This window comes from Mustela nigripes, chromosome 3, assembly GCF_022355385.1.
Source record: "Mustela nigripes isolate SB6536 chromosome 3, MUSNIG.SB6536, whole genome shotgun sequence".
Classification (NCBI taxonomy): Eukaryota; Metazoa; Chordata; class Mammalia; order Carnivora; family Mustelidae; genus Mustela; species Mustela nigripes.
In genome coordinates this window covers 135,851,905-135,876,541 of record NC_081559.1, presented here as the reverse complement: position 1 = coordinate 135,876,541, position 24,637 = coordinate 135,851,905, and the positions used below count along the sequence as shown (strand labels likewise).

General features: G+C 35.1%; 1 protein-coding gene across 1 annotated transcript in view; it reads right to left on the bottom strand.

Moving 5' to 3' along the window:
* Positions 1-19,842: 19,842 nt before the first annotated feature.
* XKR9 (XK related 9) overlaps positions 19,843-24,637 on the bottom strand; it is a 39,403-nt gene continuing 34,608 nt past the window's right edge. The window contains exon 3 of the mRNA XM_059392876.1: positions 19,843-20,537. Within this exon, the coding sequence (XP_059248859.1) occupies positions 19,909-20,537 (629 nt within the window). The 3' untranslated portion in view covers positions 19,843-19,908. The remainder of the gene's footprint in view (positions 20,538-24,637) is intronic.

The window sequence follows — 24,637 nt, the reverse complement described above, 5'->3', positions numbered from 1 at the left end:
CTGAACTAAAGCTTGAAAAAAAAAAAAATAAATAAAAAAATAAAACACAGTCCTGGTCTCAAGTTGCTTATAGTCTAATAGAGAGGGGTGCCTAGGTGGCTCAGTTGATTGAGAGACAGCCTTCAGCTCAGGTCATGATCCTGGAGTCTCAGGATCAAGTCCTTCTCAGCCTGGTGGGTGTCTGCTTCTCCCTCTGACCCTCCCTGCTCTCATACTCTCTCTCTTTCTCTCCCTCTCTCATTCTTTCGTTCTCTCATTCTGTCTCTCTCAAATAAATAAATAAAATATTTAAAAATAAAAAAATAAAAGGTCTTGCAAAAATCTGTCAATATCCAAAATTACTTTTTTGCCAGGTATAAAAGTTTCATGCTACAGCAGGATTGGACCCTCTGCTTTACCCAAATCTCAGAAAAATAGGGCTTGATAAGTTTGAGTGGGTTCTCTGAAGGTCCACACACAGAATACCATTAGTGGACACAACCAAGGAACATTTTAGATACTACTAGGTTACTATTAATAGCCATAGGCCACATTTTCTTTTGAGGTCATCTAACCTTCTTCATTTATAGACTGTCATACAGAAACCAGATTAACTAAAACAGTCACTTGATCTACATATAGCAAGAATATTTTTTGAAGTATATCAGCAACTTTCCTCTTTCAGATATCCTAAATCATCTACCTTTCTTGAAAACTGGGGTGGTACTAAGATTGTTACAACATTAAAATAGAAATAAAATTTAGTAATCACTTGGACCACAAAATAGAATTTTCAAGTCAATGAGGATAAGAAGTCGTCCTGAAAGTAAGGCTTTGTATGTGAGAAAAGGATTTTCTAAATTCCTTTATGTCCCTGTGTAACAAATGAAGACACAGATCTGACTGACTTGATCACAGATTTTTCTAGAAAAGATGTCCATCCACTCTTACCACTTTTATTCAACATAGTACTGAAAGTCCCAGCCACAGCAATTAGACAACAAAAAGAAATAAAAGACACCCAAATTGGTAAGAAGAAGTAAGCGTTTCACTATCAGCAAGTGACATGAAACTATATGTAGAAAACCCTAAAGAGCCAACAAAAAAAACTATTAAAACTAATCAATGCATTCAGTAAAGTTGCGGGATAGAAAATCAAAATACAGAAATCTATGGCACTATTATTGAAGCAGCAGAAAGTAAAATTAAGAAAACAATCCTATTTACAATTGCACCAAAAAGCAAAATGCAATAAACTAACCAAAGAAATGAAAGATTTATACTCTGAAAACTATAAAATATTGATTAAAGAAATTCAAGACAGGGGCACCTGGGTGGCTCAGTGGGTTAAAGCCTCTGCCTTCGGCTCAGGTCATGATCCCAGGGTCCTGGGATCGAGCCCTGCATCGGGTTGTCTGCTCTGCGGAGAGCCTGCTTCCTCCTCTCTCTCTCTGCCTGCCTCTTTGCCTACTTGTGATCTCTGTCTGTTAAATAAATAAATAAAATCTTTAAAAAAAAAAAAATTCAAGACAATTCAAAGAAATGGAAAGACATGCTAATAAATTGATGATAAATATGATTAACATGTCTACACTACTCAAAACAATCTACAGATTGAATGCAATCCCTATCAAAATACCAACAACATTCTAGTTCACAGACTAGACAAACAATCCTAAAATTTATATGGAACCACAAAAGGCCCAAATAGTCAAAGCAATCTTGAAAAGTAAAAATAAAACCTAGAGGTATCACAATTCCAGATATCAAGATATACTAAAAACTGTGATAATCAAAACAGTTTGGCACTGGCATAAAGACAGACACATAGATAAATAAAACACAATAGAAAACCCATAAATAAGCCCACAAGTATAAGGTCAATTAATCTTCAACAAAGAGGAAAGAATATGCAATGGGAAAAAGATAATCTCTTCAACAAATGGTGTTGGGAAAACTGGACAGCTACATGCCAAAGAATGAAACCAGACTACTTTCTTACACCATACACAAAAGTAAATTCAAAATGGATTAAAGACACAAATATGTGACCTGAAATCATAACAATCTTAGAAGACGGTACAGACAATAATCTCTGACACCAGCTGCAGCAACATTTCTCTAGCTATGTCTCCTGAGGCAAGGGAAATAAAAGCAAAAATAAACATCAAAATAAAACACTTCCATACAGTGAAGGAAACAAGAAAACCCAAAGCAACCTACTGAATGGGAGCAAACATTTGCAAATGACATACCCATTATTTAGTGTCTAAAATGTATAAAGAACTTATACAACTCAATACCCAAAAACCAACCCAATTAAAAATGGTCAGATTTTTTTTTTAAGATTTTATTTATTTACTTGACAGAGAGAAATCACAAGTAGATGGAGAGGCAGGCAGAGAGAGAGAGAGGGAAGCAGGCTCCCTGCTGAGCAGAGAGCCCGACGCGGGCCTCAATCCCAGGACCCCGAGATCATGACCTGAGCCGAAGGCAGCAGCTCAACCCACTGAGCCACCTAGGTGCCCAAAAATGGTCAGATTTTTAATGGCTCCTGGGTGGCTCAGTGGATTAGGCCACTGTCTTCGGCTCAGGTCATGATCTCAGGGTTCTGGGATTGAGTCCCACATCGGGCTTTCTGCTCAAGAGGGAGCCTGCTTCCCTCTCTCTCTCTCTCTCTGCCTGCCTCTCTGCCTACTTGAGATCTCTGTCTGTCAAATAAATAAATAAAATCTTTTAAAAAGAAATGGTCAGAAGACATAAACAGACATTTCTCCAAAGACATACAAATGGCCAACAGACACGTGAGAAGATACTCAACATCACACATCATTGGGAAAACACAAATCAAAAACACAATGAGCTATCATCTCACATTTGTCAGAATGGCTAAAATCAAAGCCACAAGAAACAACAAGTATTGGTGAAGATGTGGAGTAAAAAGAACTCTTGCACTATTGTTGGGAATGCAAACTGGTACAGTCACTGAGGAAAACAGTACAGACATTCCTCAAATAGATAAAAATAGAACTACCCCATGATCCAGTAATCACACCACCAAAACTTACAAAAATGCTGATTCAAAGGGATACATGCATCCTTATACTTACTGCAACATTATTTTCAATAGCCAAATTATGGAAGCAGCCCACACATCCATCAACATATGAATGGATAAGGAAGATGTAATATATGTATATATATATACACATACACACACACACACATATACAATCGGATATCATAAAAAAGAATGTCATAAAAAAAGAATGAAATCTTGCAATTTGTAATGCATGGATAGAGCTAGACAGTATAATGCTAAGTGAAGTAAGTCAGAAAAAGACACCACATGATCTCACTCATATGTGGAATTTAAGAAATAAAACAAACAAGCAGAGGGGAAAATAAGAGAGAGAGGCAAATCAAGAAACACTGTTACCCCAGAGAATAAACTGATGGTTACCAGAGGGGAGGTGGGTGGAGGGATGGGTTAAATAGGTGAGGGGATTAAGGAGTGCACTTGTGATGAGCACTGGGTCATGTATGGAATCGTTAAATCACTACATTAGTTTCACACCTGAAACTAATATAACGCTGCATGTTAACTAACTGGAATTAAAATAAAAAACTGGTCAAAATGGTAAATTTTATGTTATGGATATTATATACTATAATAAAAAAGAAGATAGTAACTATTAAACATTAAAACAATGCTTCATATGGTGCTTTGTAACAATGTACTCTACAAAGTGAAGTCTCCAAGGAATACATGCTGTATAAATTACAGATCTTACTTATCAATAAGAATTTTCAACAGAAACAGGCTAAACTGTTAATGAGTAAAAAAGTAAAACAGTTAAAAATTTTAAAATAAAGATCAGTAACAATTTCCTCATCAGAAGCCTTAGCAATTTACAAACTAGTTTGAGGGCAGTATACATTTTGTTCTTACTTAGAAGTACATTGAATAAGAACAGATAAAAATACATTATTCTAACAGAATTTGAAGTAGTTATAGAATGATACTTGCTATAGATATACTAGTTTCACAACTGAATAAGGATGTTTTAAAACCCACTGTATTCACTCTGTAACAAGCACCTTAACAAGTGAATATTAAAATACACATTACTTGAAAGTAAAGATACGAAATAATATGATGAAAACAAGCAAGCTAGAACACTAAATCCTCTAAAGAGTTAAAATAAGCTGTAGTCTGTGAACAGTCACCCTCTAGAACCATGTCTTCATAAATTTGATTCATTTATAGAGTGTTTTTGATGATAGGCAATTCTTTGTTGAAAGTTAAGTGCTCTTTTATATGAATAAATAAAGGAGGCTTTGGTTTGAACTAATACATTATTTTGACAAATGTTTATTGGAAACCCAGTTATAGGTTCATAAATCAGGGTTCTTTGTGGTCCATCAGGTGAGCTCACCAATGCCACCAGATGTCATGGTGCATACCAACAGGGTAATTAAAACAACTCCATGGAATGCTGTCCTTCTGCACAATGACAGTAGTCAAAACAGAGGGAGCAATCGCTTATTATTTTTAATTTACTGAAAATGCTTTTTCAAGATGTCATGACCATACCTTAAAGGGAAAAAAAAAAAACACATTTGTTTTCTATTTACTTCTAGATTAAAATGACAAGGTCAAAGGGTGCCTGGATGGCTGAGTCAGTTAAACATCTGACTCTTCATTTTGGCTCAGGTCAGGGTCTCAGGGTTGTGAGATAAGCCCCATATTGGGCTCTTCACTGGGTGGGGGGCAAGAAAACTGCTTAAGATTTTCTCTCTCCCTCTCCTTTTGCCCCTCCCTACCTCTCTCCCTCTCTATAAATAAACAGATAGATAGATACATAGATAAAATGACAAGATCTAGAATGATACATGATCTATCAGTTGATTTTCAAAATTCTTCACTAGAAAAAAGGAAAAAAATTCATCTGCATGTATCCCATGTCTAAACTATGTCCGTAGTAGAATTGCTTTTTTTTTTCTTCTTTTCCTTTCCTTCCTTGTCTTCCATCCCTCTTTTAAACACGTGTTATTTCCTGAAGAAGTGATTCCTATTAATTAAGGCCCACTATACAAGGGCCAAGATAGCACAATTCAGCTATATAATGCATGGACCTGAGCTGTATGAAAAATTCCATGATAAAAGTTTACATTCTTCACAGCCAAAAAGAAAACAGTTGGCAAAACAAGTGTGACAAAAGCACCAACTCATTTCAACTGAAAATTTAAAAGACTTTTAACTCTAAAGATTTCTCAATGTCCCTATATAGGCCAAATTTACCAACCGTGAACAGGGAAGGGAATAAGGTACATAACGACAACACACATTTGTATATTATAACCAAGAGTAAGACATTTTATTGACATTAGATTGTCTATACCTAGTGAAGGATGCCAAAAAGTCTGATCTGAGTCACTAGCATGATAAATAAAATAAAACATAAGAATTTTGGCTCTTAATATCACAAATTTGTTATAATTATCTCTAAGCATCTTAAATCTTGCTTTATCTCTTAATGACTCAAATTTGCTTTCTATGTAGGGTAAAGTATTTCTTCCTTTATAAAGAGAATGATATATACAATAAAAAGATAACTGAGTATTTTCTGGGATGGAAATAGAAATTTTATGCTTTCTTTGGATTACCTGGGTGGCTCAATTGGTTAGGTGTCATCTGCCTTCAATTCAGGTCACAGTCCCAGGGTCTTGAGATCAAGTTGGGCATCGGGCTCACTGCTCAGCAGGGAATCTCTTCTCACTCTCTCTTGGTGCCTCTCCCTGCTTGTGCTCTCTCTCTCAAATAAATAAATAAAATCTTAAAGAAAAAAAGGGAAATGTTATGCTTTCCCATACAATAGAGCTAAAAAGGGCTTCTGCTCTTGGTTTACACATTACTACTTAGCAGTACAAAATAAAGGGTCTCTGCCTGTCCCAAATAATCACAAGTAAGTAATCCAGGCCAGCACATCAGAGATTTGCCTCTAGACCAGCCAGACAACTCCACATGAAGTACCAATTGAATAAGACCACAAATGCAGAACTCTATTTTATCTACAACTGCACTGCCCAAGTCTGCCAGCTTGACTATTGCTAATAATATAAACAAGGAGGTGAGTGACAACTTAAAATGCTAGCCGTTAAGCTACCCCAAACTTAAACCCAAGAAACCATGTCACCAAGACTGACTTAAAAAGGTCAATGTTTAAATACAATTACTTTGTTGAAAGACAAAAAATGTTACAAATGATAATGATACAAAAATTATATCATAGGGGGGCGCCTGGGTGGCTCAGTAGGTTAAGGCCTCTGCCTTCGGCTCGGGTCATGATCCCAGGTTCCTGGGATCGAGCCCCGCATCGGGCTCTCTGCTCAGCAGGGAGCCTGCTTCCTCCTTTCTCTCTGCCTGCCTCTCTGCCTACTTGTGATCTCTGTCTGTCAAATAAATAAATAAAAAATCTTTTTAAAAAAAATTATATCATAGGAAAAATGTTTAGAAAAAACTAAACTGGGAGCTGAGTCTCTAAGCATCCCAGATATGAAGTTATCTGGACAGCTTCTTATAAAAAAAAGAGTTCTATTTAAGTGGGTGCCTGAACAGCCCTGAATTCCCATAACGAATTAAGAGACTTTCTTATTGGCTTGAGTTGAATGAATCTTCATAATATCAGGTTAATGGACAGTTGTCAAGAGCAACAGACTGCTATGAAAGTGCCTAACAGCACAAAGAGCTCCACTAACTCACTCCCAGTCAAACTGGACAAAATTACTAAAAAGCAAGCAACTAAAGCCTCTGGAAATGGCCCTATATGTAAACAGCAAATGAAGAAACATATATTCAACAAAACCTAAGAAACTGCCTATAAGTGAGAGTCTGTGGTTTTGAATCAAGACCATTTCTTCCACCCCACACCCATAACAGTGAGGCACACACTCCACTCAAGACTGCTGCAGCTAGGAACACATGGTTCCTTCTTTCCCCAGTTTTCTCCCAGAGGGAGGAACTTTCTTCTAGAAGCTAGCAAGATTTCAGTGTTTCTCATCTTATCCCCAGCTGCCTATAGCTGGAGATAAAGTATGGTCAAGAGGTGAGAGCTCCCTTCTTCCACCAAACTTCCACTTGTGGAACTGAGACTCCTACAGCGGGGAGTCACCAATAGAAAAGTTTGCCATTGTTCCCACTTCTAGCTCCAGAGTCGTAGCCCAAAGATTTTGCCTAAGGAAGAAGCAACCATAAAACAGATAGCTCCTGATCTCTCCACAAAGAAATTGATTTCATTTGTAGCAGAGCTTGGAGAAGTTTAACCTAAGAGCACTCTCTCAAGAATAGTGGAGGCTGTAGTAAAAGGCAATTGGAAGGAGATTTGTATATGTAATAAAGAAATGGCTTGGACTGTGGGCTGGTCAGCAGTTTAGAGAACTGGAGAATAAGACAGCTGGGAGGGGCCCTCCTGGGGTCAGAACAAATACCACACTGATCTCAGAAACTATTCTGTCCAGAGAGCCACAGTTTGATTGGATTCATTTGTAGAGGAATTTATGCCCTAGAACATTTTTTGAGAAAAAAAGACAACCAGGCAGCAATTACTGGAGTTTTAACAGCTGAATATGGTCAGGCAAAGAGTGGTAAAGGGCCCTACCACTGCTGCTATCAACCCAAAGTGACTGTGGGCACACCTAAAAGTTGTGCCTCCTTGAGGAGCAACATCAGATTCTTAACCTTGGTGGGAGGGAGGAGGGTGGGGGAAGCAGGGAATAGATTGCACTAAAATGATCCAGGCAATCACTAAACAAATATACAAGCAGGTATCAATAACAAGCCCCAGAATGAGGGTACCAATGCCCCGAGTTACTAAAATATATTATGTAAATTGTCCATAAAATTACCATATTGATAATTAAAGATAATAATCAAAATAAGAATAATATTATTATGAATAATATATTAAATTACCCTTGAATAAGAATAATCTTATTATCTTAATTATTCTAACAGTAATCAAAAATTAAGAAGCATGCAAAGAGACAGAAAAGTATGACACATACTCCCGAAAAAATAAAAGCGGGCAACAGAAACTTCCTGTGGCAGCAACAAGAGGTGTGATTTAACAGAAAAATATTTCAAAGTAGTCATTATAAATATGTCCACAGAAATAAAGAACCCATGTTTAAAGAAGTAAAGGAAGGTATATTGACACTGTTGTACCAAATAGAAAAATCAAAAAAGAGATAGAATTTGTTTTTTAAAAGAACCAAATGGAAATTCTGGAGTTAATGCAATAACTGAAATAAAAAATTTACTAGAAGGGCATCAACAGTAGTTTTGAACTGGCAGAAGAAAAAATTGGCAAACTTGAAGACAGATTGATGGATATTATGTAAACTAAAGAACATAGAGGAAAAAGAATGCAGAAAAATAAACAGCCTCAGAGAATGATGAGACACCATTAAATACAACAATATGCAGACAAAGACAGTATCAGGAGAAAAGAAAGAAAAGATCCATACAAGTGGATTTATCCCAGGAATTCAAGGTTGGTTTAGCATCTGAAACTCAATTAATGTAAAACACCATATCAACAGAACAAAAAACAAGTCACCAATAATCATTTCAATCACAAAATCATCTCAAAAGAATTTGAAAAAAATCCACCTTCCATTCATGATAAAAAACATTAAACAAACCAGGCATAGAAGGGGATTTCTTCAACTTGATAAGATCATCTATGAAAACCCACAGCTAACATCATAATTTATGGTAAAAGACTGAAAGCTTTCACCCTAAGATGAAGAACAAAACAAAGATGTCTGTTCTCATCACTTCTAATTCAACATTGTACTGTAAGTTTTAGCCAAGAGAATTAAATATGGATATTAAGATATCCAGATTGGAAGGAAATAGGTAAAATAATCTCTACTTGCGGATGATATGACCTTATATATAGAAAATCCTAAGGTACCACTGAAAACTAGTAGAACTAATAAGTGAGTTTAACAAGTTTGTAAGATACAAGATCAATACACAAAAATTAGTTGTATTTCTATACACTGGCAATAAAAGAATCTGAAAATGAAACCAAAACAATTTCATTCAAAACAGTATCAAGAAAAATAAAACACTTAGGAATAAATTTAACAAAAATAGTGTAAAATTCATACTCCAAAAACCTATAAAACCCTGTTGAAAGAAATTAAGGAAGATCGAAGTAAATGGGAAAACATTCCACATTCATGGACTGAAAGACTTAACACTGTTAAGATAGTATTACTCCCAGAAAAAAAAAAAAAAAGATAACATTACTCTCCTAAATAATCTATAGATTCAACATAATCCCTATCAGAATCCCAGGCAACTTCTTTGTATAAATTAACAAACTGATTCTAAAATTTATATGAAATTGCTAAGGATCCAGAATAGTCAAAACAATCCTGAAAAAGAAGAAAGGACTTTTTCTCTCACAGGAAAGGACTCACTTCTCAATTTCAAAACACACTCCCAATTTCAAAACTTACTACAAAGTAACAGTAATCATCACAGTGTGGGCCTGGCACAAGGACAGACATATAGAACAAGAGAAAAGAGCTGACAGTCCAGGAATAACCCCATATTTCTGTGGCCAGCTGATTTTCAACAGGGTGCCAAGACCAGTCAATGGGGAAAGAATAGTCTTGTCAAAAAACAGTGCTGGGACAACTGGATGCAAAAGCATGAAGCTAGATTCTTCCCACTATATACAAGAACTAATTCATAATGGATTAAAGACCTAAATGTAGGAACAAAAACTATGAAACTCTTGGGAGGAAACATAGGGGCAAATATTCATGACCTTGGATTTCACAAAAGATTCTTAGACATTTTGCCAAAAATATGAATAACAAAATAAAAATTGATAAATTATGCATCATCAAAATTAAAACTCTTGTGCTTCAAAGAACAGCATCAAGAAAGTGAAAAAAATAACCCATGGGATGGGAATAAATATTTGTAAATCATGTATTTGATAAGGGACTTGAATCTAGAATGTATAAAGAACACTCACAGATCAGTAAAAAAAGATAAATAACCAAAGTAAAAAAGTGAACAGAAGTTCTGAATAGACATTTCTCCAAATGTACAAATGGCCATTAATAAATTTATGAAAAGATGCCTGACATCATTAGTCATCAGGGAAATACAAATCAAAACCGTAAGATACCATTTCTTACCCACTAGGTGGCTAGAATCAAAAACTCAGATAACAAGTATTAGTGAAGATGTGGAGAAATTGGAACCCCCATATACTACTGATAAGAATATAAAATGGTGCAGCCACTTTGGTGAAGAATGGCAGTTCTTCAAACAATTAAACATAACATTACCATATGACCCAGCAATTTCACCTGCAGGTATATACTCAAAAGAAACGAAAACATGTGCACACAGAAACTTGTGCAAATGGTTATAGAAGCATTATTTATAATAGCAAAATAGTGGAAACAACCCAAACGTCCATTAATGAACAACCAGATAAACAAAATATGATATTTTCATACAATGGAATATTATTCTGCATTAAAAAATGAAGTACTAATATATGCTACAACATAAATAAACTTTGAAAACACTGTTAAGTGAAAGAAGCCAGTCACAAGCCACATACTATATAATTTCATTCATATGAAAATCCAGAATAGGGAAATCAACAGACAGAAAGTAGATGAGTGGTTGTTTAGGGCTGGGAGCAGTGGAAAAGAAGGTGAGAGTGGAGGGTTGTAATAGTGTTCTCCAGAGAACAAAATCAATAGGATATATGTATATATGAAGAAACAGATTTATTTTAAGAAATTGACTCATACAACGTAGAGGCTGAAAAGGCCAAACCTTCAGGGTGCCTAGCAGGCTGAAGACCCAGGATAAACTGATGATATAGTTCAAGTCTGAAGACCAGAAGTCCTTCCTGCTTAGAGGAAATCAGCCTTTTGTATGCAAGCCTCAAAACATGGGTGGATGAGGCCCACCCATGATATAGAGGACTATCTACTCAAAGTCCGTATATTTAGAAATTAATATCATCCAAAAACACCTTAATAGAAATATCCATAATAGTGTTTCAACACGAGGCAGCTGGGTGGCTCAGTGGGTTAAAGCCTCTACCTTCAGCTCGGGTCAAGTTCCCGGAGTCCTGGGATGGAGCCCCGCATCAGGCTCTCTGCTTGGTGGGGAGCCTGATTCCTCCTCTCTCTCTGCCTGCTTGTTATCTCTGTCAAATGAATAAATTAAAAAAAAAAAATGTTCCAACACATTTCGGGGCCCTGTGTGTGGCCCAGCCATTTCAACATACAAATTAACCATCACAGGATTGATAGATAAAGGTACAGGGTTTCTTTTTGAAATGATAAAAATATTCTAAAATTGATTGTGGTAACGGTTGAACATGTTGTGAGTATACTAAAGGCACTGAACTATACACATTTTAATAGGTAAGTTGTATGCAAATTACACTGCAGTAAAACTTTGTTCCATAAAGACAGACTACCACAATAATCTTAATATACTTGGAAAATGCAAACAAATTATTTTATCCACAATTTTTTGAAAAGGATTTTTTAATCCAAAGACTACCACAAAAACACAAATCACTCTCTGAAGGTGACTGATCAATAAGCAACAGATTATTTACCAAGCCCTTTCTCAGCACAGTGCTAAACACATATACAGCACTAAGAAGTAAACCCTGATAGTTTGATTCATTGCCCTCCAAAGGAATCAGAGGATTTTCCTAGTGCTCTGTGGAATGAAATACACTCTATTCCTGTTTTCAGGGAATCAGAAAAAGTAACATACTATACTGCTATTGCAAACTCTATGCAAAGTCCTCTGAGGGTCACAGAAATATAATCCCTAATCTATGTAAATTTATAGTCTACTTAGCAAGACATACTACTAGACAAGAAACAAAAACTATAAGGAAAACTAATGTTTAATCTTAAAACAACCATAGCTAAGAGATTCTGTGGTCCATAAAACAATTAAGAGAAATAGTACTTACCCATAGTTATTTAATGAAATCCTACCATTCATATAAATGTATTGTGATAGGCATGATGGCTTCAAATTTACATCATGGAGTTTGGAGTGCTGGCCACACAGGCCGTCAGGGCCCAAGGTCTCAATGCAGTCCCTGCAGTCCGTGGCATCTGGAAATGGTGCTCCTACTGATGGCAAGCAGGTAAAAGGACTGGAGAGGAAGGCTGAACAGCAGGGACTGGATCCATATAATTTGCTAGACCCAAAGGCAGCTTCAGGCACCAAGGAAGTCCCTAATTTAGTCCCATCTATCACCAAATAAATGGGCTGCATCCACGAATAGTACACAGTGCCATCATCTGCTTGTGGCTGCACAAAGGTAAGATCTAGCAATGCCTTAGCTGTGGAACCCATCACAAGCTGATGCCCCCACAAGTTGGCCCACTGAACCTTTGCACTAACTTACTCAAAATGTAAAGTTTCTTCTTCCCAGTAAAGACCCTTGGCTCCTTCTCCCATTAAAAAAAAAAAAAAAAATGCATGTTCATATGTATACACAGTACATGAACATATTATGCATATTCCCAAAGGCCAAATAGTGATTTGCAATTTAAGCCTTAATCCTGATCTCATTAATAACTAGTTGTATTTAGCCATATCTATAGATCATATTATCTACAAATGAGGAACCATGCATACCACACAAGAAAAAAGTAATGAAAAACTAAGATGTTATATGCAAAAGGGTTAAACTTTTTTGTGATATAATTCCAGGTTTTTAATGTGAGTATTCCTATTTTGTACATGTGGAAGCAATTTTACAAAGATATAATGACATCAAAACCAAGTTCAAAATATACTCCATATTGGTAGAAGAATGTCAAAAACAGAAAATTTCAAGAATGGTTACAATCTATAAAACATCATCATATATAGTATTTCACTGATTTTTCAAAATAGCCCAGGAAGATAGATGTTATTGCATAAATTCTCATTCTACATATGCAGAAACTGAGACTTACAGAGATTAAATGATTTATCAGAGTCACATAGGTAATAATGTCAAGGCAAGGAATCAAACTCAAGTCTTTGGGCTTTCAAATCAAAATTTCTGCAATACAATGAAAATCAATTGCTGATTCAAGACAAGGTGTCAAGATACTCAGAAAGATGTCTATGATTCTATAGCTATTATCAAAATTAATTTTTTAAAAGTAATAACAGCCACAATAAAGGCAGCTTTCAAGTTCTATACTAGGTCAGGCACACAGAAAATGTACAATGCAGACTATATCTTTTGATTTTTCTCTAATCCTTGTCTACCATCAAAGCAACACATCTAGAAGAAAAAAACAAGTCCCCTATACCATGTGGATCTTTATGTTCTACCAACTGAGGTTGAGTATAAACTTAATCCACTAAATTTATAATATTTTTTAAAAGTACTTAGGTCTTAATTTCATAAAATAAAAGTGTCTTAAAACAATAAATAACACTTAAGTGTAGAACTATCTCCATAACAAACTAAACCTATTATCAAAATGTAGTCTCTTTGGGAAACCACAAAAGGTTCCTGTTAACCTCAAAGACTACTAGGTATATGCGCAAATGCCCACTTAGAGAAGTTCAAATTTAAATTACCATGATCACGAAATGGGCTTTAGCGCTGCATTTTACATGTCCAACCCCCGCAATCATAAGGACAAGCTTTGGTTTATATTACAATTGAGAATGAGTCTCAAGATATTGTACAGGAAATTAATGTTTGGCTTTTGTATTCTCATGGCTTGTAGGAATATTGTAGCTGATAGCATAAACCAGGGAACCTATTAAGCAGCACACCCAGTTTGTCCGTGGCTCCACTGCCCTCTAGTGGCTATTTTGCAACTAGTTATTAACAGCATTAAGCCTTCGAAAGTCAGCAAGCGCTTCTCAAAGCCTGTAGGCAGAGTAACAACATCTGCAACATTTGGGAACTTATTTGTACAGATTTCAAGCCCCACCTAAGTTCTAGTTCAAAAAACTGTAGATGGTGCCCAGAAATCCGTTTTAATCATCCTGCAGGTGATTCTGGATGCGCGGTTAAGTTTGAGAACCACTAGACTAAGGGAAGCATTTTATTCATATCTGAAGTAGACGTGAATGCAGATAGGTGCAAGTGATGATTAATTTTGTGTGTCAACTTGACTGAATGAAGGCATATCAAGATAGCTATTAAAAAGTTCTTGGGACGCCTGGGTGGCTCAGTTGGTTAAGCGGCTGCCTTGGGCTCAGGTCATGATCCCAGCGTCCTAGGCTCTAGTCCCACATCGGGCTCCTTGCTTGGCGGGGAGCCTGTTTCTCCCTCTGCCTCTGCTGCCACTCTGCCTGCCTGTGCTCGCTCTCTCTCTCTCTCTCTGGCAAATAAATAAAATCTTCAAAAAAAAAAAAAAACCATTATTTCTTGGTGTGTTTATGAGGATGTTTCTTGACGAGATAAGATTTTTGCATTGGTAAATTGAGTAAAGCAAATGCCCTCCCCAATGCCGGTGGGTATCATCCAATCTATTGGGCCTAATAGAATAAAAATGCAGAGTAAGGGCAAATTTGTTTTTTCTACTTGAGCTAAGACATCCATCTTTTCTTACCCTTAGACATTGGCACCTCTGATTTTAAGCTTTCAAATTCAGATCAGTAATTACATTAGCCACCAAATTCTCAGGCCTTCAGACTTGGACTGAATTACACTGCGGGTGTTAATAGTTCTCCGGCTTGCAACAGCACATCACAGGACTTTTCAACCTCCATAACCACGTGAGCCAATTCCTATAATAAATCCCCTCTTAGATGTATAAGAATCCTAATACAGTATATGTGAGTATTCTTTTATGAGTATTGCTCATAATTATTCTTACGCTTTTTCCAAATTTCAAAAGGCTTTTTATATGCACCAAATACTCTAAGAAAAGCTTACATTTATTCGGAGAGACTTAAAATTGCTATAAAGCCATGACTGAATGATACAGAAAACCAAAAAATAAAATGAATAAAAGTAAATTCACTAAATATGAAGTTCATTTTAAAAGCTTGCTGACTAACCAAAACATCCTACCTTTCCTTATCTGTAAAATCAGTGGGAAAATGTTTGTTCAGTGAATGAATGTTCAATCCAGGTTTGTGGGGAATTTAATACTTAAGTTCTTCAATAATTGTATATTATTTTCTACCCATTTTTCCATTACATAAATTGCTACTTCCCGTTTTATATACTTATATATACATATGCGTGTGTGTGTGTGTATAAAATTATTCAAACTCTCAGTGACAGAATCTTAGCCACATCCTGAGCTAAGACCAAAAACTACTTAAGCCAGATTTTTAAAAAATTGTGTTTTGGGTAATTCATAATAATTTTTAAATCATGTATAACTTAGCATCAGCTCTAGGCTGCTGATGGTCACTTAATCTGATCATCAGCATGATTCTACAGAAAGTAAACTAGACTTGAGGTCAGAAAATATGAGATTTGATCTTTTGGCAATTAACTTGCCAAATGCATGGTTTGCCCAACTAAAGAGTAGTGGAAAAAAATAATATCTATATTGCTGGGGTTTTGTGAGGGTCAAGGAAGTAAGAATAAGGGAAGATTAAATGCTAAATAAAAGAAATTCACACATCATGTTTAAGCAAATGCCCAGAAAGAATGGTGTATATTACAGAGTATTGAAACTGTAATTGATGAAAAAAAGCACATAGCCCTTACAAATAACCACTCTAAACTCTGGACAAAATATAGGGAAAAAATACCTGACAGCACTTGAGAGGGAAAAAGCAGGCAGACATTGAAGAGGTCAACATTTTTAAGAAAGAATGGTACTGAGTGAGGATAGACCCCAATCAACATACTGGGTAAAAAAACACAGAAAACCTACAATCTTAGTGGTTAAGGCCCAGATGACAGAGTATGGAGTGGCCACAGCAGGTGAAAAGTGAGGGTGAAAATCTGAGGAGAGACAAAAGAGAGCAAGCCTTATTCCATATTAACTCTTCCTAATTCTCTGACTGACACTGAGAGGCAGAATCCAAGCAGCACACTGAAGGCTGAGCAAATAAAGCCTTTTCAAAGTTCAAAGTTCAAGTTAGCAGTCTGTTAAAAGAAAAAAATATATATTCTTCTCAATAACAAACAGGATCAAGAGAGGTCTAAATACACCTTTAATAACTTCCTGGAAATAAGAAAATTAATAGACATATGAAGAAACAGGAAAATGTGGCCTCTGTTCAAGAGAAAAGGCAACCAATGGAGATCAAACTTGAGATGATACAGATATTGAAATTAACACACAAGGATTTTTAAACACTTATTAAATTATTTACTTAAATGTATTAAATTATTATTAAAATACTTATTGCCATTAAAATAAAGGATATAAAGGAAAATATGCTCATAATGAATAAAAAGGATACAAATCTTAGCTGAGAAATAAAAACTATTAAAAAAAACATGGAAATTCTAGAACATAAACATAAGATATCTGGAATTTTTAAAAAGCCATTAGATGAGCTTAACAGTAGATTGAAGATGAAGGAAAAAGTCAATGAACTTGAAGACAAATCCAATAATTATTGAAGAACAAAAAAAATAAATTGGAAAAAAATGAATGCGCTCCTCAGAGATGTATGGGATAACATCAATAAGTCTAATATATATGTTAACGGAATCCAAGAAGAGAGGTAAAATGCTAGCAAGAATATGTGAAGAGTAATAGCTGAAAACTCTCTAAAAGTGGTGAAAGACTAAAATTTATATGTTCAAGATCAGAGAACCCTAATTAGGAAAATACAAAGAGAAACTACAAACATAAACATAGTAGTCAAACTATTGCAAATAAAACAGTAAAGGTAAAAATCTAAAAACAGCCAGAGAAAAATAACAAATTACAAACAAGAGATAATGACTTCAATGATCACTAACTTCTCATCAGAAACAATGGAGGCCAGAAATTAGTGGAATGATCTTTAAAATGCATAAAGGGGGAAAAAACAGTCAACCCAGAACTTTATATTCAGCAAAAATATCTTATAAGAGTAAAAAATAAAGACATGTTCAGATAAAAGAAAAAAACCTCATCAACAAACCTAAACTACAGAAAATGCTAAAATTTTCTATGCCAAAGGGAAGTGGTAACACATAAACATTTAAATCTTCAGAATGGAATGAAAGCACTTTCATTTTAAGACTTTCATTTTGTCCTTTATAACTCAAAGATTCTGATTGAAGTGCTACTAAGTGAGCCTAACTTCTTTTCCCATCTTCACTCTCTCAACCATATATATATATATATACATACCACCAAACCTGCAGAGACAGAGAGATATGTAATAAGGGGGCCACACTACAAGGATCTGTTGCCCAAAGTAAACAGCAGATTCCCTAGTTCCTGCAAGGTTTTTCAGTGCTGCCTAACTTTCTCAAAGAGTAGCACAAGAGATAACTTATTCAGTTTATATATTCTATAAATATAACCCTTCTGTTATCCAATAATTTGTTTCATTTACTATAAAATGAAAATCACAAACAGTAAACATTCTGGTAGATGGTGAGTTTCTATAAATGCTTCAGTATGTAAACTTTTCAAGGAACAGAACTCTATCATACACTTGTTTTGTACCCACAACAGTACCTAGCAGAGAGCTGAGCAGAGTTAGTGCTTAACATTTACTTATTGTTTTCAAATAGCATTGATAGTTGAAATGCATTGTATCTAGTAAGTTTATCCTTCACATTAAAAGCTACATAGCGGTTTTACATTAAGTTATAAGATTAAATATAGAAATGGAATTGTTTCCTCCTGGTTTAGAGAAAACTATCGTTTGAGGATTCATTCATTAAGACACTACCCAAGGGGAAAAAAGGGTAAGAAACTAAAAAAAATGCAAATTTGATGGAAAAACTTCATTATTTCCAGGAATTCAGCCTAATCCACTTGTCCTTACTATTACTCTAGGACCGAAATTTACTACTTAGCATAAGGAATAATGCAGAAAACCATTAATATATTATTTAGGTACCTAAAGTCCTTTCCCTATTTTTCAATCAGGTTATTTTAGTTTTGTTATTGTTAAATTAGAATTCTTTCTGTGTTCTGGATAATAACCCCTTATCAGATATAGACATTTCCTCAAAGAAGATATACAAATGGCTAACATCATTACCATCATTAGTGATGCTTAACATCACTAATAGAGAAATGCAAATTAAAACTACCATGAAATATAACCTCACACCCATTAGGACAGCCTTTATCAAAAATACAAAATATAGAAAGTTTTGGTGAGGATGTGGAGAAACTGGAACACTTGTGTACTATTAGTGGTATTGTAAAATGGTGCAACCACTATCAAAAACAGTATGGTGGGCGCCTGGGTGACTCAGTGGGTTAAGCCGCTGCCTTCGGCTCAGGTCATGATCTCGGGGTCCTGGGATCGAGTCCCTCATCGGGCTCTCTGCTCAGCAGGGAGCCTGCTTCCTCCTCTCTCTCTCTCTGCCTGCCTCTCTGCCTACTTGTGATCTCTGTCAAATAAATAAAATCTTAAAAAAAAAAAAGTATGGAGTTTCCTCAAAAGATTAAAAATAATTTACTATATGATTGGGCAATCCTCATTTTGAGTATACCACCAAAAGAGAGGAAAGCAGGATCTCAGAGAAATATTTGCAAACCCATGTTCACAATGGCATTATTCACAATAGCCAGGTGGTGGAAGCAATTCAGTGATAGATAAAAATGTGGCAAATATATACAATAGAGTCTTGCTCAGACTTTAAAAAAAGGAAATCCTGTCATGTGCCACAAAATGATTAAACCTGAGGGCAATATGCTAAGTGAAATTAGTCAGTCATGAAAAACAAATATTCTATGATTCCCCTTACATGAGTTATGTAAAGTAATCAAATTTATAGAAACAGAAACAGAACTGTGGTTCCCAGAGGCGGGAGAGGAGGAAACAGAAAGTTATTCAGTAGGAATAGAGTCTCAGTTTTGCAAGATGAAAAAGTTATAGAGATGCACAAGGTGAATGCTAGTTAATGCTGTAACAGTACACTTAAAAATGGTAAACTTAACCAGTCAGTTAAGCGTCTGCCTTCAGCTAAGGTCATGATCCCAGGATCCCAGGATGGAGTCCCACATCAGGCTCACTGCTCAGCAGGGAGTCTGCTTCTCCCTCTGCCTGCTGCTCTCTGACAAATAAATAAAATATTTACCTCTCCCAAATATAGTAAACTTGATGTTTTGCTTTTTCCCCCTTTCCTTCTTTTCTCTTTTCTTTACTCAATCTGCCCCCAACTCAAAATATATGCACTGAATCAACAAAATAGAGGAAAGAAAAATGAGCATTCTGCTCTTCTCCCTTCACAGTTCTCCACAACAAGCATTAGTTTTAGTTCAGAAACAATGAGGGAATGTAGAAGGGTGTGTATTGGAATGAGCACTGAGTATTATACTCAACTAATAAATTGCTGAACACTAAAAAACTTACAATGTAATATATGCTGGCTAACTGAACATAATAATAAAAAAGAAAAAAAAAGAAACAATGAGGGAAAAGTCGAAGGGAAGCTCAATTCTAGGCTTCTAATTTGGGGGAACCAGAACATTTCTTCCAATTCAGGCTCAAGCTGGCAATTCTACTAGGTAAGATGGAAATGTATTTGAGTACCCAAGATCTTTAAAACCAAATGAGAAATTAATTTAAATAATAAAATACTACAATGCTCTCTCACAGTCATAGTTAATCTACTGAAAATGATCTCAAATTAAAAGTAAAATAAAAAATAAATGGGCAAAAATAACACATACAATAACATTTTCTTTATTAACCAATGAAACAAAGAAGTAAGAAAACATCTCACAAATTAATAGCTAGTCCATTATAAAATACTTCATTCTACAATCTTCTTGAGACGTTTTTCCATCAATTTCATCAGGTTTTGTTTCTTCTTTTCTGTTTGGGTGCAAAGTCCCATAATAAACAATAAGAAAAATAATTCCAAGGACAAGACTAAGAACTATAGTGATACTGATAGGCATAAAATAGTCTGAATTAAAAACAGAGACTGGGGAAACCCAGAACACAACCAATATCCCCACTGTGGCCAGTACCCTTACAATATAGTAGCAAAACATTGGACATCTGGTATTCTGTCCCTTAATATTAAAAAAAGTAAAAATAAGAATGAATCCAACAACAACTCTATATAAAAATTCCATACTTACAGAAGCACAAAACTGAGTTTGCTTTTTAAATGCCCACAATAACCCTAAAAACCAAAGAAATAACAATAGAAATAATGCAATCTTAACATTTAAGAATAAAAGAAGTACAATACTCAGCATCCAAGATAATAATGTAAATAACTTGTAAAAGAGGTAAGTGAATTTGGGACAGGATCCTTTAAGAAGATTTTTATCAGACAAGGATTTTCTTAAAGCTACTTGATAATCAAGAGTTGACCAAGAAATAGCACAGCAAGAGACCATAATGGCTGCATCTACAAAACAAAAAATAAAAAACAGATATACTGTTATAGGAATAATAACAGCAAAATTAAATTACTGTATGCCATACATGCTTTATCTGAACACCCACAAACACATCAGGTACTTTATATACTGATCTCATCTACTCCTTTGAAATAGATATTAATATTCCCATATTACATTTGAAAGAAATGATGCTTAGAAAATACACATATTACTTAAGTCATACAACCAGCAAGTTGCAGAAAGCTGAGATTTGAAGCTAACTCTGCCTGATTTCAAAGTTGGTGTACTTAAATGCTATATTAAGACTGCTTTGTAAGATTTTAAATAAATTCACTGTACAAATTTTATTGAGCAACTGGTATAATGGAAACTGCACACTCTGGAAGTCCTCTAAGAGACTACAGTTACAGTCCGAGCTTTGCCAGTCTCTTTGGCTTTGACCTTGAACATATATTTAATTCACCAAGAGACAGCATAATGGGGGGCAGCAGTAAGAAGGAAGGGAGAAGGGAGGGAGGTTAAATAGAAAATTTTCATGAAAGTATAATTTCCCATTTATTAGATGATGAATCAAATAAATAAATATATTCTAAAACTTACAAATTTCTATAGACTTGACATCTTTATCCCTTCTTTTCCCCAACAAATAACAGAAGTTCATTACTGCTTTGAAAAGGATGACACTAGCCCCACTGTCAGAGCTGGGAACTTTTATAAAACTGAAAGCAAAGGCATTAGAGGATTAAAAAGAAATTAGAGCAGAACACAGAATGCTATTCCTTCCCATTTAGTCTCATTGGAGGTCTATATCTTGGGATAAAAAGGCAGACTTTAAGAAATTGACCTACTGAAAAAGTTTATGATGATTTTAAATGCCTTTGTCTACTCTCCTGGTTTTAGCATATCCCACTCTGGACTATACAATTAGCTGGACTTTTTTCTTTCTTCTTTAATTCAAATATTTTTTTTAATTTTTTAAAGATTTTATTTATTTGACAGAGAGAGAGATCACAAGTAGGCAAAGCAGCAGGCAGAGAAAGGGGGAAGCAGGCCCCCTGCTGAGCAGAGAGTCCGATGTGGGGCTCAATTCCAGGCCCCTGAGATCATGAGCTGAGCTGAATGAAGGCAGAGTGCTTAACCCACTGAGCCACCCAGGCACCCCTAATTCAAATATATTTTAATTAAAGCTCTGCTTTCTGCTAAATTGTCCTATGCCTTTTTTCCTTTTTTTTCTATGCCTTTTTTCTAATTAGTTTTTAACTTCTACCAAAATAACACATAAATACGTAAAAACTGAATAAACAAAAACAAATTATTACATATATAATATTTAAAAGTCACTAAGCTCCACTTTTCTTCACCTCTCTGTCATAACCCCCAGAAGAAATTGCTAAAACTCTTCTAGTTTTTCTTCTGGCATTTACTGTTGTATTTTTAAATAAAACAAATACTTTAAAACAAAACAAAACAAAAATAAAGAAAAATACTTTATCTGCTTTACACACTACTTCTTGATTTCCTCTTTGGAAAGAAGAAAATTTAGCACATACATAAGTACACACCTTTCTTGCATTTTCCTCTCCCTCCACCTGCCCAACAGAGTAACATCACAATTTTTGGTAAAAGTCAGTATTTGGTGTTTATCTTATTACAACTACATATGCACTGGTTTGTTTGTTTTACTGCTCAGCCAAGTATTACACTGATATATTTCCTTTCTTTTAAAACTGTTCACTTTTCCTTTACTTGGTTTTTCCTAAGCTTATATTTCTTAGGAAAATCTTCAAATTAATTAATTAATTAGTAAAACTCCTCTATATACACATTTATTAGTTTATTCCTTTTCTTTCTTTCCTTTTTTTTTTTTTTTTAAAGAATAGCATCCTATTGATCTAAGGTAGCTGTTCTCAAGGCTTGCTTCCCGCCTTCCCAGAACTTCTGTTCACTTCTCTTTGGTGTTAAATTCCTGTTTCCTGTTCTCAAGTCTTCCTTGCTTTATTCTCATGTTTGATCAAGCATTCTCCAGATATTCCCGAGAGAAGTTACACCTAAGGAAAAATTTTTGAGACCATATGTCTCAAAATGTCTTTATTCTACCCTCACATTTGATACACAGTCTTGCTAGAAACAGAATTGAAAGTTTAAAAATGCGGAGCACCTGGGTGGCTCAGTCACATCTGACTCTTGATTTCAGTTCAGGTCAAGATCTCAGGGTCCTGGGATCAAGCCCTCAATCAGGCTCTGTGCTCAGCATGGAGTCTGCTTGTCCTTCTCCCTCTGCTCCTCCCCCAATGTGCTCTCTCTCCACTCTCCCTCTCAGATAGATAGATAGATAGATAGATAGATAGATAGAAGACAGATAAAATCTTTAAAAAAAAAAAAGTTAAAAATTGGTTTCAGGGTGCCTGGGTGGCTCAGTCAGTTGAGCATTTGCCTTCCACTTGGGTCAGGAGTTCTGGGATCGAGCTCCACATCAGCATCCCTGCTCAGCAAGGAGAGTGAGTGCATAGCTTCTCCCTTTCCTCTCCCTCTATCCTTCTACTCCCCACCCCATTCATGCACTAATAAATAAAAATCTTTAAAAATTCTTTAAAAATGTTTTCCATTGAAACTTTGAAGTTGTTGCTCTACCTATAAGCTCTTAGTTTCAAGTATTACAGTTAAGAATTTCAATGCCAACCAGTTTCTCTCACATCTTATAGAATGTTATCTTTATCCTTGCTTCTCTGGATATTATAATGATGGGCTCAGTATGGCCATTTTTATTTACCCTTTCAATCTAATAACCCACTTCCTTCAGTCACTGTAGTTTATTCTTTGGTGGTTTTGCTAGAAATCACAATATGCATATTTAGTATATCAAAGTTTAAATATTAATGTTTTACTTCATAGAAAGATTTATAACAAAAGTAATGAGGCTTAAATTTCAGGGACTCACACTTACCCAGGTTCCTTTCAAGCCTAGGAAAGCCCTAGCAATGTATTCACTCTGTCATATATTTTTATAAGATTTGGGAAAATAAGGCATTTTTAACTGTAGTTGATTAAATGCCCTGTCTCTACTCCTACTTTCTCTTATATTTTCTTTTGGTGTATTGAAGTGTGGTCATTTTGGAGATCTAAGGGAAATTGAGTTGAGAATACATTTAGATTAGATTAGAAGGATATGTTTATAAGATCTGTTAAATAATTAAGATCTTACTAAGTGACAGAGCTAAGATTCTCAGGCAGTTTGCCTTATATTAACACTTGACTATATTGCCACCAATGGGCCTCTGATTACTTAACATTAAGGTATAATGGTCTATCTAGACTTATCCAGTTGACACTATTAGTTTGACACTATTTCCCATTTCTTACTAATCTACCTGCTCTACTATATTTTTCTGATCATTTAGCTAACCTAACATTAAGTCACACTCTATCCAAACTGAATTCCTTGTCTTTACCAAACCATATCTTTATGTATTACTCTCAGTCTGAAATGACCTTGTCAAATTATACACATACAGATTATTATTTTCTTTCTGAGTTTGACATTACTGACACCAGTGAAGAAAACCTAAGACTACTAATATTTACTAAACGAGACTTCAATAATAAACTAGTACTGTCACTTCAAACAGTATTGAAAATTAGTTATTTCATCAAAAAATGTGATATATTCTGAACTTATACCACATTACTAATGAAACTGCCAGTGTTTTTCCAAACTTAACAATCCAAAAAATATACATGATATGATTAATAATTTGTGAAGCTAAAAGCTTTTCCAAGTTAAAATAAAAAACTTTCAATCAAATATGCTAGAAAACAGAATTTTTCTATTCCAAAAAAATTGTATTATAAAATTATCAAAAGTCAATCAGTATGCAACCAAAAATATCAGAATTATCCAAAAAATAAAGATATATTACTTTTCTTCCTCTTGTGAAATTTGTCAGCTTTTTTTATATATCTAATTTACTGTAATTTATTTTTTTAAATGTTTACTTTCATACATTTTATGGACTGAACTGTATTCCCCCAAAATGCATATGATGAAGCCCAAAACCCCAATGTGACTCCATTTTGAAATAGTGTCTTAAAGAGGTAATTAAGGTTA